Source organism: Choloepus didactylus, chromosome 5, assembly GCF_015220235.1.
Source record: "Choloepus didactylus isolate mChoDid1 chromosome 5, mChoDid1.pri, whole genome shotgun sequence".
Lineage (NCBI taxonomy): Eukaryota > Metazoa > Chordata > Mammalia > Pilosa > Megalonychidae > Choloepus > Choloepus didactylus.
Window position 1 is genome coordinate 51,770,959 of NC_051311.1, and position 18,563 is coordinate 51,789,521.

The 18,563-nt window shown below is 36.6% G+C and overlaps 1 protein-coding gene across 1 annotated transcript in view; it reads right to left on the bottom strand.

Annotated features, from left to right (window-relative positions):
* TTC26 (tetratricopeptide repeat domain 26) overlaps positions 1–18,563 on the bottom strand; it is a 112,692-nt gene that overhangs the window by 50,101 nt on the left and 44,028 nt on the right. Inside the window, exon 8 of the mRNA XM_037836061.1 lies at positions 9,386–9,460. Coding sequence (XP_037691989.1) covers positions 9,386–9,460 — 75 coding nt within the window. The remainder of the gene's footprint in view (positions 1–9,385; positions 9,461–18,563) is intronic.

Below are 18,563 nucleotides of genomic sequence, written 5' to 3' on the forward strand. Positions count from 1 at the left end.
TACTGACTTCTAATTGTATTCCATTGTGGTCAGAGAATGTGCTTTGAATAATTTCTATTTTTTTTAAATTTATTGAGGCTTCTTTTATGTCCCAGCATATGGTCTATTCCAGAGAAAGTTCCATGATCACTAGAGAAGAATGTGTATCCTGGTGATTTGGAATGTGATGTTCTACATATATCTGTTAAATCAAATTCATTTATCATCAGATGCTTTAGGTTTTCAGTTTCCTTATTGGTCTTCTGTCTGATTTATCTATCTATAGGAGAGAGTGATGTGTTGAAGTCTCCCACAATTATTGTGGAAACATCCATTGCACCCTTTAGTTTTGCCAGCGTTTGTCTCATGTATTTTGTGGCACCATGATTGGGTGCATAAACATTGATGATTGTTATTTCTTCTTGTTGAATTGCCCCTTTTATTAGTATGTAGTGGCCTTCTTTGTCTCTCCCAACTTCCTTGCATTTAAAGTCTATTTGATCTGAGATTAATATTGCTACTCCTGTTTTCTTTTGGCTATAGCTTGCATGAAATATTTTTTCCATCCTTTCACTTTCAATTTCTTTGTGTCCCTGTGTCTAAGGTGAGTCTCTTGTATGCAACATATTGATGGTTCATGTTTTTTGATCCATTCTGCCACTCTGTATCTTTTCATTGGGGAGTTCAATCCATTTGCATTCAATGTTATTACTGTGAAGGCATTTCTTGAATCAGCCATACTATCCTTTGGTTTATGTTTGTCAGATATATTTTTTCCCTCTCTCTCTTAATGTCCTTTAATGAACCAATATGGAATCCCTTTAGTACTGAACCTTTCTCCATCTCTCTCTCTCTTTTCTTTGTTTCTCTGTCAGTAGGGCTCCCTTTAGTATCTGAAGTAGGGCAGGACTTTTATTAGCAAAATCTCTCAGCATCTGTTTGTGAAAAATTTAAGCTCTCCCTCAAATTTGAAGAAGAGCTTTGCTGGATAAAGTATTCTTGGTTGGAAATTTTTCTCAGAATTTTAAATATGTCATGCTACTGCCTTCTCGCCTCCATGGTGGCCACTGAGTAGTCACAACTTAGTCTTATGTTATTTCCTTTGTATGTGGTGAATTGCTTTTCTCTTGCTGCTTTCAGAACTTACTCCTCTTCAGTATTTGAGAGTCTGATCACAATACGTCTTGGAGTGGGTTTATTTGGATTTATTCTATTTGGAGTTTGCTGGGCATTTATGCTTTGTGTATTTATATTGTGTAGAATGTTCGGGAAGTTTTCCCCAACAATTTCTTTGAATACACTTTTTAGGCATTTACCCTTCTCTTCCCCTTCTGGGACACCAATGAGTCCTGTATTTGGACGTTTTATTTTATCTATCATATCCCTGAGATCCGTTTTGATTTTTTTTATTTTTTTCCCCATTCTTTCTTTTGTTCTTTCATTTTCTGTTCTGTGGTCCTCGAGGTCACTGATTTGTTGTTCAGCTTCCTCTAGTCTTGTACTATGAGTATCCGGAATCTTTTTAATTTGGTCAACAGTTTCTTTTATTTCCATAAGATCATCTATTTTTTGATTTACTCTTGCAATTTCTTCTTTATGCTATTCTACGGTCTTCTTCATGTTCTTTATATCCTGTGCCATGCTCTTCTTCATGTCCTTTATATCCTGTGCCATGCTCATTGTTTGTCTTTAGTTCTTTGATTAATTGCTCCAAGTACTGTGTCCCCTCTGATCTTTTGATTTGGGTGTTTGGGTTTAGGTTATCCATATCATGTTTTTCTCATATGCTTTAAAATTTTCTGTTGTTTTTGGCCTCTTGGCATGTGCTTTACTTGATGGGGTTCTTTTAGGATATGTAGGATTATTCAAAGATGAATCTCTAATTGTCAGATCTACAGCTTGGTGGCGTACACTTTCTCTAACTAACCAGCAGATGGCGTCTGCGAGTCACCTATTCCCCTCAAGTCAGTTCTCCCCAACATTGTCTTTGTGGTGTGTGGGGGTCTGATTCTTCTGGGGTCCAATTGGTGCACCAAGTTTGGGTGTGTAGTTGGTGCTGTCCGCCCTGAACATGGGGTGTGTCTGAGCAGACAGGGAGGGAAGGCAGCTTTAATAATCAAACCTCCCAGGTGTTACTGGAGATTTAAGGCTGTTGCAAGAGTCTAAACCCTCATTTCAGTCTCACCACAGATTGTCTCTGCCACAGACCCACCAGTCTTTGGTACTGGTGTATGGTCCCTGGGATTTCTGAGTGGGTCCCTCTTCCAAGCCATGCCCTTCTAGGGCCTCTGCTGAGGGAAGGATGTGCTATGTCACAAGTGTGTGCCATCCCTCAAGGGAAGTTCTGGGCCGCCAGGCCATGTAGGTGCGTTCCCAGCCTGCTGTAAGGATGGCTGAATGGGGCGTGTTAATTTCCCCCTTTTCGCACAGCTCTGCCTTCCCAGCTCTGGGATAGTTAGCTTTGGGTGAGTGAAAGGCTATTGCCCAATATTGTAGTGTGTGCATGCATTGCTGGAAACACTTCCCATCTCACTGGGTTTTCTGGTGCAGGTCTGGGCTGGGGATCCGGCACTGGGCAGGAGCATTCCCAGCCTGCTGGGAAGATGGCTGCAAGGGGCATGGTTATTTTTTCTCTTTGGCTAACCTCTGCTTGCCTCACTCCGAGACAATTAGCAGCGGGTGCACAAAAGGCTATCTTCCACACCAGATATCGAGGCGTTCGCACAGCCCGTTCCTGCCGCGCTTCACCGTGCAGTTCATGCTGCCGTACATGCAGCTGCTTTTGGGTTTTTTTAAAAAAGAACTAGTCCACCTCCAAAAGCCAACCCTTGGTTTCCCCACACCACAACGTGGCTGCCAGATATTCAGCGGCTTACCCACTTGTTTCAGAACGCAGACTCCCGGGTTCACCAAGTGCACGGTCCCTGTGGATTTAGCAGAACTTGTCCAGCTGGTGCATCGCTGGAACTGGTGTTTTGGGTCACTTTCTGGCTTTTATCTAGTATTTTTCATGGAGGTATTTTTTTGCCCTGTCTCTCCTAGCCGTCATCTTAGGTTCTCCACCATATATATTTTTTGACAGAGATTTGGAGCACATAGTTTTGTTGTGCAGAAACAAAGAGTTCCCTATTATCACACCAGCGCACCAAGCTGAAGTGTCCACAAAGTCCAGGAAGGGCTAGGCAACTACAAATCTGACTCTGAATGGCAGAAAATGCCCTAATTTCCTTCCAAATGAGGAAGGAAAATGCCCTATTCATGGAGGCTATTTAAGAAAGAAGAGCCTACGCCGTGCATTTACCAATCCTAATAGCACCAGAGATGTAAATCACTGCTCTAGCTTTGTTGACAGTTTGTAATGTATATATGGTACAACATATTTTTGAGTGAATGACTTGGAATCATTAAAAACTTTAACTTCTCCAAAAAAAAAAAAAAAAAAAAGTCTATGGCTTACTGTTTCTGCTTTCTTGTCCTCTCACTCCTTAACCTTCCAGAAAACTGGCTTCTGCTCTCAGCATACTAGTAAAGTTACTCTCAGATGTCACGAATTAACCTCTTTAACCAAATTCAATAGACTTTTTGCAGTTCTCTTGCTCCATGAGGACAACAATAAGAAAAATTGCTCCATTTATTAAATGCTTACTATGTACTAGGTAATGTGTGCAAAGTACCTTACACACATTACTTCATTTAACCCTCACCAAAAAAAGGCAGGTACTCTAATTTCACCTATTCTATATTTGAACCCTGAGATTCAGCAATGTTAAGTGAGTTACCCAGAGTTATAAAGTAGCAGTTTGATTTTTTTTAATTTTAAATTTTTATTGAGATTGTTCATATACCTTACAATCATCCAAAGATCTAAAGTGCACAATCAATTGCCCACAGTACCATCATACAACTGTGCATCCATCACCTCAATTTTTTTTTCAATTTTTAGAACATTCTCATTACTCCAGAAAAGAAATAAAAACAAAAAAGAAAACTCAAATCCACCTATAACCCTAACTGACCCCCTCCATTATTGACTCCTAGTATTGGTATAGTACATTTGTTACTGTTGAATGTTAAATAGAATGTTAAAATACTACTAACTGTAGTATATAGTTTGCAATAGGTATATATTTTTTCCTATATGCCCCTCTATTATTAACTTCTATTTATAGTGTCATACATTTGTTCTAGTTCATGAAAGAGATTTCTAATACTTGTTCAGTTAATCAAGGACATTGTCCACCACAAGATTCACTGTTTTATGCACTCCCATATTTTAACCTCCAACATTCCTTCTGGTGACATATGTGGCTGTAAGCTTCCCCTTTCCACCACATTCACACACCATTCAGCACTGTTAGTTATTATCAAAATAATGTGCTACTGTTACGTCTGTCCATTTCCAAACATGTAAGTTCAACCTAGTTGAACATTCTGCTCATAATAAGCAACCACTCCCCATTCTTTAGCCTCGTTCTATATCCTGTTAACTTATATTTCATGTCTGAGTTTACATATTATAATCAGCTCATATTAGTGAGACCATGCGATATTTGTCCTTATGTGTCTGACTTATTTCACTCCATATAATGTCCTCAAAGTTTCTTCATCAACCTGTTTTTTTTTTTAAGACGGGTTTGTTCACCCACCATACATTCTGTCCTAGGTAAACAAACGATGGTTCCCTGTATAATCACGTATTTATGCATTCGCCACCATCACTACTGTCTATATAAGGACATTGCCATTTCTTCCACAAAGAAGGAGGAACAGTTAAAAAAGGTATAGAGACAAAAGAAAGAGAAAAAAATGACAGCTAAAAAGCAAAATGAAAGATAGAATTAAACTAAAGTACAATAGAAGAGTCAGACAACATCATCAATGCCAAGAGTCCCATAGCCCTCCCTTATGTCCCCCTATTATAGGCATTTAGCTTTGGTATACTGCCTTTGTTACATTAAAATAAGCATAATACCATGTTTCTATTGACTGTGGTATTTGGTTTGTATAGATTGTTTTTTCCCCAATACCACCCCATTTTTAACACCTTTTAAGGTTGACATTCATTTGTTCTCCCTATGTAAAAACATATTTGTACATTTTATCACAATTGCTGAGCATTCGAGGTTTCACTGAGTTATACAGTCCCAGTATTTATCTTTCCTCTTTCCTTCTGGTGTCCCACGTGCTCCTAACCTTCCTCTTTCAACCATACTCACAGTCATCTTTGTTCAATGTACTTACATTGTCATGCTAGCATCACCCAGAATTGTGTTCCAAGCCTCTCACTCCTGTCTTTCTTTCTGTCTGTAGTGCTCCCTTTAGTATTTCCTGTAGAGCAGGTATCTTGTTCACAAACTCTCTCATTGTCTGGGAATATTTTAAACTCTCCCTCATACCTGAAGTACAGTTTTGCTGGATATAGGATTCTTGGTTGGCGGTTTTTCTCTTTCAGTATCTTAAATATATCACACCACTTCCTTCTTGCCTCCATGGTTTCTAATGAGAAATCCACACATAGTCTTACCAAGCTTCCTTTGTATGTGATGGATTGCTTTTCTCTTGCTGCTTTCAGGATTCTCTCTTTGTCTTGGATGTTTGATAATCTGATTATTAAGTGTCTTGGCATAGGTCTATTCAGATCTATTCTGTTTGGGGTATGCTGCACTTCTTAGATCTGCAATTTTATGTCTTTCATAAGAGAATGGAAATATTCATTGATTATTTCCTCTGTTATTGCTTCTGCCCCTTTTCTCTTCTCCTTCTGGGACATCCATGACATGTACATTCATGCACTTCATGTTGTCATTCAATTCCCTGAGACACTGCTCATATTTTGTCTTTCTTTTCCCTATTTGTTCTTTTGTGTGTAGGATTTCAAGTATCTTGTCCTCCAGTTCCTGAGTGTTTTCTTCCGCCTCTTGAGATCTGCTGTTGTATGTCTCCATTGTGTTTTTCATCTCTTGTGTTGTGCCTTTCATTTCCATAGATTCTGCCCATAGCTTTTTCAAACTTTTGATTTCTACCTTGTGTTCACCAGTGTTTTCTTTATAGCTTTCATCTCTTTTGCCATATCTTCCCTGAGCTCATTGATTTGGTTTTCGATTTGATTTAACATATGTTCTAGTTTGCTAATGCTGCAGAATGCAAAACACCAGAGATGGATAGGCTTTTATAAAATGGGGGTTTATTTCACTACACAGTTACAGTCTTAAGGCCACAAAACGTCCAAGGTAACACATCAGTAATAGGGTACCTTCACTGGAGATGGCCAATGGCATCCGGAAAACCTCTGTTAGCTGGGAAGGCACATGGCTGGCGTCTGCTCCAAAGTTCTGGTTTCAAAATGGCTTTCTCCCGGGATGTTCCTCTCTAGCAAGCTTGCTTCTCTTAAAAACATCACTCATAGCTGCACTCCGTTTCCTCTCCTTGAGCCAGCTCATTTATATGGCTCCACTGATCAAGGCCCACCCCGAATGGGTGGGGCCACACCTCCATGGGAGTATCCCACCAGAGTCACCTCCACATCTGGGTGGGGCACATCTCCATGCAAACAACCTAATCCAAACATTCCAACTTAATCCCCACTATTCTGTCTGCCCCACAAGATTGCACCAAAGAATATGGCTTTTTCTGGGGGACATAATACATTCAAACCGGCACAACATATTTCTTTGAAAATCTTTAATTGATTGTTTCATTAAAGTGAAAAAATATCTTATCTGTATCTTAATTGAGGTGTAACTGAGGTATGACTGGGCCATATCTTTGTTTTTCCTATTGTAATTTGTAGTTTTCTGTTGTCTAGGCATCTGGTTTCCTTGGTTACCCCAATCAGATTTTCCTGGACCAGAAAGGGTTCTAGTCTCAGAATAGGGTTATATTCAGGTGTATCTTACAAGAATGACAGGCTTTCCTGTGAGGCCCTTAGCCGCTGTGCTTTTCTTAACCTGCCCAGCTGGTGGCATCTGTCAGCCTGTTGCTCCCAACTGGTATAAGGAGGTGTGACCTCTTTAGTTTCTGTTTTGGCTGTTCTCCCCCAGGGTCTGGGGTCTGAGCTGGGCCTCACCTCCTTCCTCTTAAGGAAGATACACTCCCTAGGGAGTTATCTTCTACATTTGAATTGCTTTATCTGTTATCTCCACCTCTGTCTGGGTCAGAGTGCTGTGAACTGAAAATGGCTGAGGCTCTCTCCACTGAACCACTCAGGTTGAGAAAGAGAGACAAGGAAAGAAAGCCCCTTTTCAGAGCCTGTCCATGGCCCCGTAGTTTCGCCCATCGGTGAGAGAGAGCCCCTGGTCTTTCTGGCTCTTTAAGGTCAGTTGTCTTTAAAAGCCTCTGCCTGCTTGTTACGGGTTTTGTCTATGTTTATAGCTTGTATTCAGCATTCCGCATTTGTTAATTAAAACCCCAGTTAGAGGTCAGTTGAGCTGTATTTGCTGGCTCTGGGAATGCTGGTTTCTCCTACAGCAAGGGCTTGCAGCTCAGCCTGCCATGGGAGAAGGGGACTCCCGGAGTGGTTCTTTAGTTTTTACTTACAGATTTTATGCTGCGATCTTAGCCATTCCACCCAATTCAGGTTGGTGTACAGTGTGTAGATGGTCACGGTTGTTCTCCAGTAGTTGTTCCAGATTATTTATTAGTTGTTCCTGGTTATTTATTAGTTGCTCCAGGGGACTAACTAATTTCCACTCCTCTCTATGCTGCCACCTTGCCCCTTCTTGGGGCAAGTCTGACTTCAAACGTTGATGCTATAAACCACCATTTAAATTGCCTCAGTATTTTTCAGGTTTCTTTTTTTAATTATAAAAGTAATAGGTGTTCATTGGGGAACAAACTTCAACAGTATTAACAAAGGAAAAAGGAAGTTTTCCATATGCTCACGTCTCTCTTTAAACCCCTTCTTGAAGGATAGTCCTTATTTATTACCTGATGTGCTCCTTCCTGTTATAGCTATAGTGGTTCTTTACCCTGGCTGGACATATATCACTTGGGAAGATTTTAAGAAAAATACTGATAGCTGGGCACCAGACCAATCATTTAATAAGAATTTATGGGGAGTTTTAAAAACTTCTCAGGTGATTATAATGTGCAGCCAGGGTTGAGAACCACTGCTTTAAATGACATTGCATTATTTAGGTGCTTTTCCTTGCCTGCTCTTTCCTACCTTCTTTGCTGATTCTTCCTCCTTCAGCCCCTTCAATACAGATGCCCCTTGGAACCATAGCTTTTTCTGTTTTTAATCCTTTCTTCCATATTCAATTGTCAGGACTTCAGCAATCACATCTCTTATGATAACTCCTAAACCTTCTCTCTTGTCTTAATCGCTCTCCAAGCTGAAATTCAGACTACTATCTCTACCTCATCATTCTCCACAAAAATTAATCTGGCTTCAATTTGTAAACTAGATTATAAATGAAAAGACTGGGGGCAGAAGCCCAAATGGAAACTATGCAAATAAAACTATCTGTGAGGGAGGCCTGAATCAGAAAAGGAATGGAATAAAATATGGCATTGCCAAAAGAGAATTAATAGGATTTAATGACTGAGTATATACTGGAAATAAACAGAGGGAAAAGTCTATAAAATGGCTGTGGTTTTTAGCATGAGCACTGAGAAAATTGGAGTGCTAAAGATAGGAATAGGGAAATCAGAAGGAAAAGGTACAACTATTATTATCCCCATTTTTATCTGGGGAACCTGAGACCCAGCAGTATTAATTTTCCAATATCCCTAGTATCTGACTTGAAAGTAGATGCTCTGCATCTCACTATATTGAAAGGTCAAGAGAATCACATTTAATCTCAACCTGGATTACTTTTTTAGCAATGCCCATCATTATAATCCATCCCTAACCCTAACAACACCTATACGACTTTACTTTGCATTATTTTCCATTGCAAACTTTCTGTTCCAGTTAAGATCAATCTGCTCACATCCTTTCACTTCATTCTCATTTAACTCCATGTCCTTGCCTAGAATGAACCCTCTAAATCTCATTCTTCAAAGACCAGCTCAAGTTTCACTTTCATCAGAAAATCTTTCCCATTTACTCTAACCCACAATGATATATTCCTTTACCTTTGCCAAAAAATCCCTAATACTTGGATCTATTCTGCCTTGTGCTTCTTTCTAAATGTTTTCTGTGTGCATTACTACCCTCCAAAAAGGATTTCCTTGTGCTTCTTTCTAAATGTTTCATGTATGTATTACTAACCTCCCCAAAGAATTTCCTGAGGAAAAGGATTAATATCTAAAATTCTTTTTCTCTCCTCCACAGCAAGAAGGAATTCCCTTGGAGCAGAGTGATATTTGCTGGGTTATCTCCCTTTACTCATCTTTCTAATTGCTATAATGTACCAAAGCAGGGTAGGATTCAAATCAGTCAAGACTGGAATCCATCATTTACCAGATTGTGTCTGATGAGTTCTTTAGCAAATTCAAAGGAAGAAGAAGCATTGTCCATCAAGCTTTTGAGTTCTGCCTGAAATTTAAAAAGGAAAGGATTATGAAAATGACAACTGTATAAATCTTATGCCACATATTTGCACAATATCTCACAATTTACAAATAATTTATTGTGCTATTTCATTCAGTCTTCATGACTCTAAGAAATAGTTAATGTAATTACTATTATACCCGTTTTACAGATGAGAAAATTAAAGTTTATAGTAAGTGACGTGACCCTTATACTAAGGAGCACGTTTGAAAAACTAGTGAACCCAAGTCTGAAGACTCCTAGAGTTAGTTTTTTCTTTCAGTGCCAAAGGTGATAAAGGAGTGAGTCCTTTGACAACCAAGGTTAATTCTTCAATCTGACCATTCACCTATATCTTGAATTGTCATAGAACCTCCTTCCTGCTAAAAAATTGACCTTTATTTACTTAAAAACAATTCAAGTGCCTTCTTCCCTCTATTTTATTATTAGAGCTTTCAGCTCTCTTCTGTATTCTCTCGCCCTAGAACAAATGTTGTCAGCCATTTCCACAGTGTTTTCACTAACATCCTAGACTCACTTACCTCCTTTCTCAGCTTTTTGCTATTCCTACCTTCCCAATCTATAACTTGAGAGATCCTTCCCTCTTTTTTTACTTTCAATAATGGGTAGCTAAACTCTTCTGGATAAAATCATTAAGTTCTTGATGGGATTCACTAACCACTACAAACACCTTCTACCTGAGGGGAGTGCATGTCTGCTCAGTAAGCCTTCATTATTTTCTTCTTTTTGTTCATAGCAGTAATTCCAAAGTTTTGGGTAATATTAGTCTAAATCAGACTAATATTAAACTTTTTGTTCTCAACCTCTAAAAATTATTGAGGACACCAAAGAGCTTTTATTTATGTGGGCTTCAGTGCTTAATATTTACTGTATTAGAAATTAAAACACAGAAATTCTAAATATTTAATTTATTAAAAAAAAACATTACATGTTAATATAATTTTTTTTTTGAAACAACAACAGCAACAACTGTATTAACCCAAACAAAAATTTAGTGAGAAGAATAGCACTGTGTTACATTTTTGCAAATCTCTTCAATGTGTGCCTTAACAGAAGAGAACTAGATCGGATATCTGTAACTGCATTCAATTTATTTTGAAATCACATTGTTTATGGAAAACTTCACTGCAACTTTGTGAGAGAATGAGAGTGAAAAGGCAAAAATATTTTAGTATTATGAGAATAGTTTTGATCTCAGGACAAGGGTGAGGCAAGTGAGGTACCTTGGCCACAAAATTTCAGGAGGCACTCACTCAGGTTTGTGCAACTAGTGCAAGTATTGACTCTTAAATTTTGCACTCTCAGCAGCTTGCTTGCTTCAGTCTAGTCCCAGCCTGACCCATGGCCTTCCTGAAAGGTTCTCAACATCCCCAGGGGTCCCACATCACACTATAAGAACTACTGAAAGTGTTCTTTCAGTGTCTTCTCACTGAAAACAACCCCCAAAAATAGATATATTAAAAACATTTTCTTAAATATACTAATGAGATGACAAGAAAGTAAGGGATTACAAGGCCAAAAATGAGGGGAAAAACAGAACCAGGAGAAATAAGCAGGCATGGAAGCCATTTTTACCCTGAAGGCTTTAATGATTCTGTAAAATTAGAACCCTTAGATGACAGCCTTGTCAAGCAACAAGGACAAAAAGCAAAATCTAGGGCCTGTATGAATAGGGAAGTCTAACAAGGGACCTTCTCTACAATAAGTTGGAACCCCAAAAGAACTATACTGGCAAGTGGAAGGAAGAAATGGAACTAGAACATCCCTTTAATAGAATCATAGCCCAGTTAGAATCCAATGGACAGTTCAGGTCATCTCAAGTCTTGGATTTGGTTTAAGTGGTTCTCCCAGATATCTGGAAGAGTAAATGCATATCATTTAGGGAGGAAAGCACCTAAATGTAGGCCTCAAATTATTCCTATAACTAATTTTTCATATATTATGTCCAGCACACAGTCAAATAACCTGACATACAAAAAAGGAAGAACCAGGAGAGATAAGAGAAACAGAATCAAACTCATAAAGACTTCAGAAATTCAAATTACCAAAATCAGATCATAAAAAAAAGTCAAGTGGACAATGTTTAAGAAAATAAGAGACAAGTGAAAAAGTAGAAAACAGGAAACTTAAAAAGTACAGCTAAAAATAAATAGAATCTCTAGAATTATAAAATACAATAAATGAAATAAAAAACTTAATGGCTAGGTGAGACAACAAATTAGACACATCATAAGAAATGTAATGGAAATGGGAAGATAGGTATGAAAAAATTATGCAGAGGAGAGAGGGTAGGTGGTAGGAGATATGTTATAGTGAAAGGGTCTAACACATGCTTGACTGAACTTTGAGGGAAATATGAGAAAGAATGTAACAAAGAAAAATCTGAAAGACGACTGAGAATTATTCATCACTCATGAGAAACACTAATCCATTAATTCATTAAGTCCAGAAAGGACAAATATAAATAAATTTACACCTAATTACATCACAGTGAAACTTCAGAAAACAAAAGAAAATGGGAAAATGTTTAAAGAAAATTTTTATTATTAAAATGATAGATTACCTTCAAATAAAGTTAGATTGATAGCTGACTTCTCACATAAAAATGGAGTCAGAAGACAATGGAAAGATATCTTCAATGTACCAACTTAGTATCCTATAACCAGTGAAAATATCTTTCAAGCACAGAGGCAAAATAAAGACATTTTCAGACAAACAAAAACCAGTGTGCCACCAGACCCTCACTAATGGAAATTCTGAAGGATATACATAAGCAATAGGAAAAAGATCCCAGATGGAAGATTAGAGTTACAAGCAAGAATAAAGAGGATATAATATAATATTTAAGTATGTTTCTAACTCTAAATAAATACTGACTATATTTAGCAGTAACATTTTCTTTTGTTTTAAATATAGAATTAAAGTGCATGACAAAAATAGCATATGAGTTAGGAAGGTCCTAAATGAAATTGAAATATTTTAAGGTCTTTTTATTTCATAGGAGGCAGGTAAAGGTATTAATATTAAACTTGTTTATATAAGATGTCTGTTGTAGTTTTTATGGTAACCACTAAAAAAAAAAATGAAAAAAAGAATGTAGAACTTCCGAAACTAATACAGGAGAAAAAGAAAGGTTAGAAAAAAAAAAAATCCAATCAAAACCAATCCAAAAACTGACCAAAAAAGGAGAGAAAAAGAAACAGAATATGTAAGACAAATAGAAAACACAAAATAAGAGTAGATTTAAACCTAAATAACCAGAAATTACATTAACTTAATTGTATTAAATGCTCTAATTAAAAGATAAAGATTTTCAGACAGGATAAATAAAATCCAACTATACGTTTATAAGAGACACACTTAATATATAAAGTTATAAAGAGGTTGAAAGCAAAAGTATGGTAAAAAATATACCCTACCAACAGAATCCAAAAGAAAGCTGATATATCTTCATTAACAGCAAACAAAATAATCTTTAAGGTAAAAAACATTATTAAATAAGAGTCGTTTACACTAACAAAATGTTCAATTCACCAGGAAGATGTAATATTTTTAAATTTGTATATACCTAAAACACAATCTCAAAATACATAAAGCAAAATGGAAAGGAACAGAAGAAACAGACAAATTCACAATTGTGGTAGGAGATTTTAACTCTTCTCTCCATAAACGACAGTAAGGAGAGAAACAAAATTAGTAAGGTTATACAAGCTTTGATATATCATAAAAAAACAACTTAACTTAATAGACATACAAAGAACCTTGCACCAAATACCTTCACAGTACACATTCTATTCAAGTATACATGGAAAGCTTAGAAAAATGACCATATTAGGGATATAAAATGAGATTCAAGAAACACCAAAGGAACAAAATCATACAGAATCTGTTCTCAGACAACAATGCAACTATGCTAGAAATAACTAACAAAAAGAAAACTAGAATATCCTTCATGTATGGAGAAATTAGGAAGTATATTTCTAATTAACCAAAAATATGAACTCATATTGGAAATTAGAAGTCATATTGGATATTCAAAATCAGAATACAACTAAAGCAATACTTAGAAAGAAATTTTTGACCTTAAATGGATATTTTAGAAGAGAAGAAAAATTGAAAAATTAATAAGCTAAGCATCCATTTCAAGAATTCAGAAAAGTACAGCAAAATACACTGAAAGAAAACAGAAGGAAATAAAAAAAGTTAAATACAGAAATTACTGAAACAGAAACAATCACACGATAATAGAGAGGATTAACAAAACCAAAAGTTGGTTTTATAAAAGACAAAAAAAGAATGAAAGCATAAAAAAAAGTGACCAAATGTTTAGGAAATACAACCTACCAAAAATGACACAAGAAAAAACAGAAAACATGAATAGTCCTATAACCATTAAAGAATTGAAGTAGTAATTAAAAACCCTCTGAATCCAGACAGCTTTATCAATAAGTTCTACAAAGCATTTAAGGAAGAAATCATACCAATCTAAATAAAGTCTTGCAGACATTAGAAACATATGCTATCCTCTCCAATTCATTTAATAAGGCTAGCATAACCTTTGTACCAAAACCTGAAAAGAGCAGTGTGAAAAAAATGCAAAATTACAGCCCAATCGTATCTTAAATGAAATATAAATGAGCTGAATCCTGCTGCACATTAAAAAAAAAAAAAAAAAAAATACCATGGTCAAGTTGGGTTTATTCTATCAATGTAAAGTTGATTTAACAATAGATGATAAAATTCAACATCCAACCATTATAGAAACTCTTGGCAAACTAAATCTGATAAAGGCTACCTTTAAAATCTAAATTAAACATCATATTTAATGGTGAAATATCAAAAGCTTTCCTTTTGAGATACAGAACATACAATGAAGTACTAAACATACAACACTGTTCCAGAGCACCTGGACAGTGCAATAAGGCAAGAAAAAGAATAAAATCCTAAAAATTGGAAAGGGAAAAACAAAACGATGATATGATTGGGTGCATATAAAATCCAAAGGCATTTATAAATATATTATTAGAATTAATAATCTAGCAAGATAGTTAGATGCAAGATCAATATACAAAAGTCTATTATAATAGTACAAACAGCCCAATTACAAAATGGACAAAAGATAAGAAAAGATATTTCTCCAAAGAGGAAATACAAATGGCTAAAAAAAAAAAACATGAAAAAATGTTCATCTTCACTAGCTATTAGGGAGATGCAAATCAAAACCACAATGAGATATTATTTCACACCAATATGAAGGGCTGCCATCAAACAAACAGGAAACTACAAATGTTGGAGAGGATGTGGAGAAATTGGAACTTTTATTCATCACTGGTGGGACTGTGTAATGGTACAGCCACTCTGGAAGACAGTTTGGCAGTTTCTCAGAAAACCAGATACTGAATTACCCTATGATTCAGCAAGTTCACTTCTCAGTATATACCCAGAAGATTTGATAGCAGTGACACAAACAGACATTTGTACACCAATGTTCACAGCAGCATTGTTCACAATTGCTAAGAGATGGAAACAATCCAAGTGTTCTTCAACAGATGAGTGGATAAACAAAATGTGGTATATAGATATGATGGAATACGATCAAGCAGTAAGAAGGAATGAGGTTGTGAAACATATGACAGCATGGATGAACCATGAAGACATAATTCTAAGTGAAATAAGTCAGACACAAACAGAGAGATATTGCATGTTACCATGTCTGTGAACCATCTGAACAATGTAAAATCAGTGTCTTATAAGAATATTGGGGACCTAGTGATAGACAGAAGCTAGTGAGGGGGAATGATAATCTAACATGTGCAGATATGTTAATGATGGTCAATTCAAAGGTATGGTAATGGATAGGGGTGACAACTGTTTGTTAAAGGGATTATAAGTATCAGAGCTGTATTGAAGGTGAATAGGAATGAAGGAATTGTTTAAAAGCATGTTTCCCACAGATCAGCACCAAAATACAGATAGGTGCTTGCATGATATACTTCTAAGGTATGACACTAGCGCAGAGAGTTGACAACAGAAGGGTACATGGGAAAAATCTACACATTGCATACTAAGGACTATAATTAATAGGAATACCATACTAGTATTACATAAATACTAGGGACAAATAATTAAGGGTTGACAAGAAATACGAGATGTTTTGGGTCATGAGAATTGTTTAAAATGGAGAGTGATGAGGACTGTACAACTAAGTGATGATAATGTGAGATATGAATAGATTATCATGGATATAACATATGCTATGTGAACTTAGGAACCCCCTACTTTATAAGTCAAGCCCTCGATATCGAGGCTTGTTCGGGTGAAACTTATGGCTGTAAAGAGGAAGTTGAGTCCAACTGTAATTATGCCTGGGAGTCACCTCCAAAGAACCTCTTTTGTTGCTCAAGTGTGGACTTTCTCTCTCTAAGCCTAACTCTGCAAACAAATTCATCACCCTTCCCCTAACGTGGGACAGGACCCACAAGATGCATGAGCCTTCCTGGTGACGTGGTACATGCATACCAGGAACGAGCCTGACCCTGGCATTGAGGGACTGAGAATGCCTTTTTGACCAAAGGCGGCAACAAAATAAGGTTTTAGTGGCTAAGAGAATTCAAATAGAGTCAAGAGGTTGTCCTGGAAGTTACTCCTATGCATGCTTCACCTAGATATGCCAAAACACCAACATATGAAAAGCCCAAGTCAAAAGTAGTCCCAAAAACCTTAAAGAATACCCGGATCTCTATCTAAGGCTCTGTAAAAGTTTCACTCACTAAGTTTATTTGTCAAAAACTTAAATTCTTCAAAGTGCTCCTATGCCAGCTAAGTCCCAAAACCCAGAGGCAATAGCCTCTTCAAGAACATCAACTAGATGTGTCCCCTTTGCTCATAAAGTTGACACCCCTTTTCAACACGAACAGGTTATGGTGGTCACTGCCCTGATATCCCTGAAGATTAGGAAAGTGATTGTTCTAGTTTGCTAATGCTGTCAGGATGCTAAACACCAGAAATGGATCAGTTTTTACAAAGGGGATTTATTTGGTTACAAAGTTACAGTCTGAAGGCCATGAAGTGTCCAAGGTAAGTCATCAACAATTGGGTACCTTCACTGGAGGATAGCAAATGGTGTCTGGAAAACCTGTTAGCTGGGAAGGCACATGGCTGGCATTTGCTCCAAGGTTCTGGTTTCAAAATGGTTTTCTCCCAGGATGTTCCTCTCTAGGCTGCAGTTCCTCAAAAATGTCACTCTCAGTTGCACTTGGGGCGTTTGTCCTCTCTTAGCTTCTCCGGAGCAAGAGTCTGCTTTCAACAGCTGTCTTCAAACTGTCTCTCATCTACAGCTACTCTCTCAGCTTCTATGCATTCTTCAAAGTGTCCCTTTTGGCTCTAGCAAGCTCACTCCTGTTTGAGCTTAAATAGTGCTCCAGTAAACTAATCAAGGCCCATACTGAATGGGCGGTGCCACAGCTCCATGGAAATCATCCAATCGGCGTTATCACCCACAGTTGGGTGGGTTGCATCTCCATGGAAACACTCAAAGAAATACAATCCAATCAACACTAATATGTCTGCCCACACAAGATTACATCAAAGATAATGGCGTTTTGGGGGATATAATACATTCAAACCAACACAGTGATTAAACTAGGGGAAGGGGTAGCAACAGACAAGATGGAATTTAACAAAGGATTATGAATACTGAATCTTTATATAATTTTCTTTTTCTTAGTTGCTAGGATTAGAATAGTTAGAAGGAAAGAATTGAAATGGTGGAACTGTAACCACAGCATACTCTGAAATTTTTTCTACAGCTACTAAACTATAATTTGAAAGCTATACCTTTTTGTATATATGTTGTATTTCACAATAAGAAATAACTGAAACTATGGTACTATAACGCGTAATACCTTCGGAAATTTCCTATATATCTACTTGTTAAATCATACTTTGAAAGATAAACCTTTTTCATATATGCTACATTTCATAATAAAGAAATAACTGAAACTGTGTAATTGTAACCTATAATATTCTTTGAAATTTGTTCTCTAAGTAGTAGTTGGAAAGTATCACTTTTATGTATATATTTACATTCTACAATAAAAAATGATAAAAAAGTCTATTATATTTCTATATATCAATTAGAAACAGTTAAAAAGTGAAAGTTAAAATAAAAATCCACTTACACTATCATAAAAAAATCAGGTTCCTAGTCATAAATCTAACAAAACACATAAAGAACCAGTATTTTAAAAAGTTGAAAAAATCAAATTAATAAATAAATAGATACCACATTCATGGTTTGGAAGATTTAATAATGAAAAGATGTCAATTATCTCCAAATTCATCTATGGATTCAATGCAACACCAATCAAAGACCTAACAAGTTTGTGTGTTCATTTAAATATTGATAAGCTTGTTTTCACAATTCATATTGAAATGCAAAATGCAGAGAATAGCCAAGATGCTCTTGAAGAACAACAACAAGATGGCAGCCCTTGCTAGAACCATTGCATATCAACACTGATTATAAACAGTAGTGATTAATGCAGTAATGCAGTATGGTATTGAGGGCAGGGATAGAAAAATGGATCAGTTGAACAGAACCACAGAATCATTATATATCTACCTATATGTAGATATCTATCTGTCTGTCTGTCTATCTATCTATCTATGGTAGCAGAACAGTGGCAAAAGAATGACCTTTCCAATAAATGATTCCGGGACAGAGAGTTATCTATCTATCTATCTATCTATCTATCTATCTATCTATCTATGGTAGCAGAACAGTGGCAAAAGAATGACCTTTCCAATAAATGATTCTGGGACAGAGAGTTATCCTTATGGAAAAAATGAAATTGAACACTGCTTCACAGGCTACACAAAATCAATTCTAAGTAGATTATAGACTTAAATATAAAAGGAAAAACAGGAAATCAAACAGCACACTCCCAAATAACCAATGCAGCAAAGAAGAAATCAAAATGAAAATCAGAAAATACTTTGATATGAATGAAAATGAAGATACAACACAAAATTTATGGGACACACGTAAAGAAGTGTTTAGAGGGAAATTTATATCTGTAAATGCCTA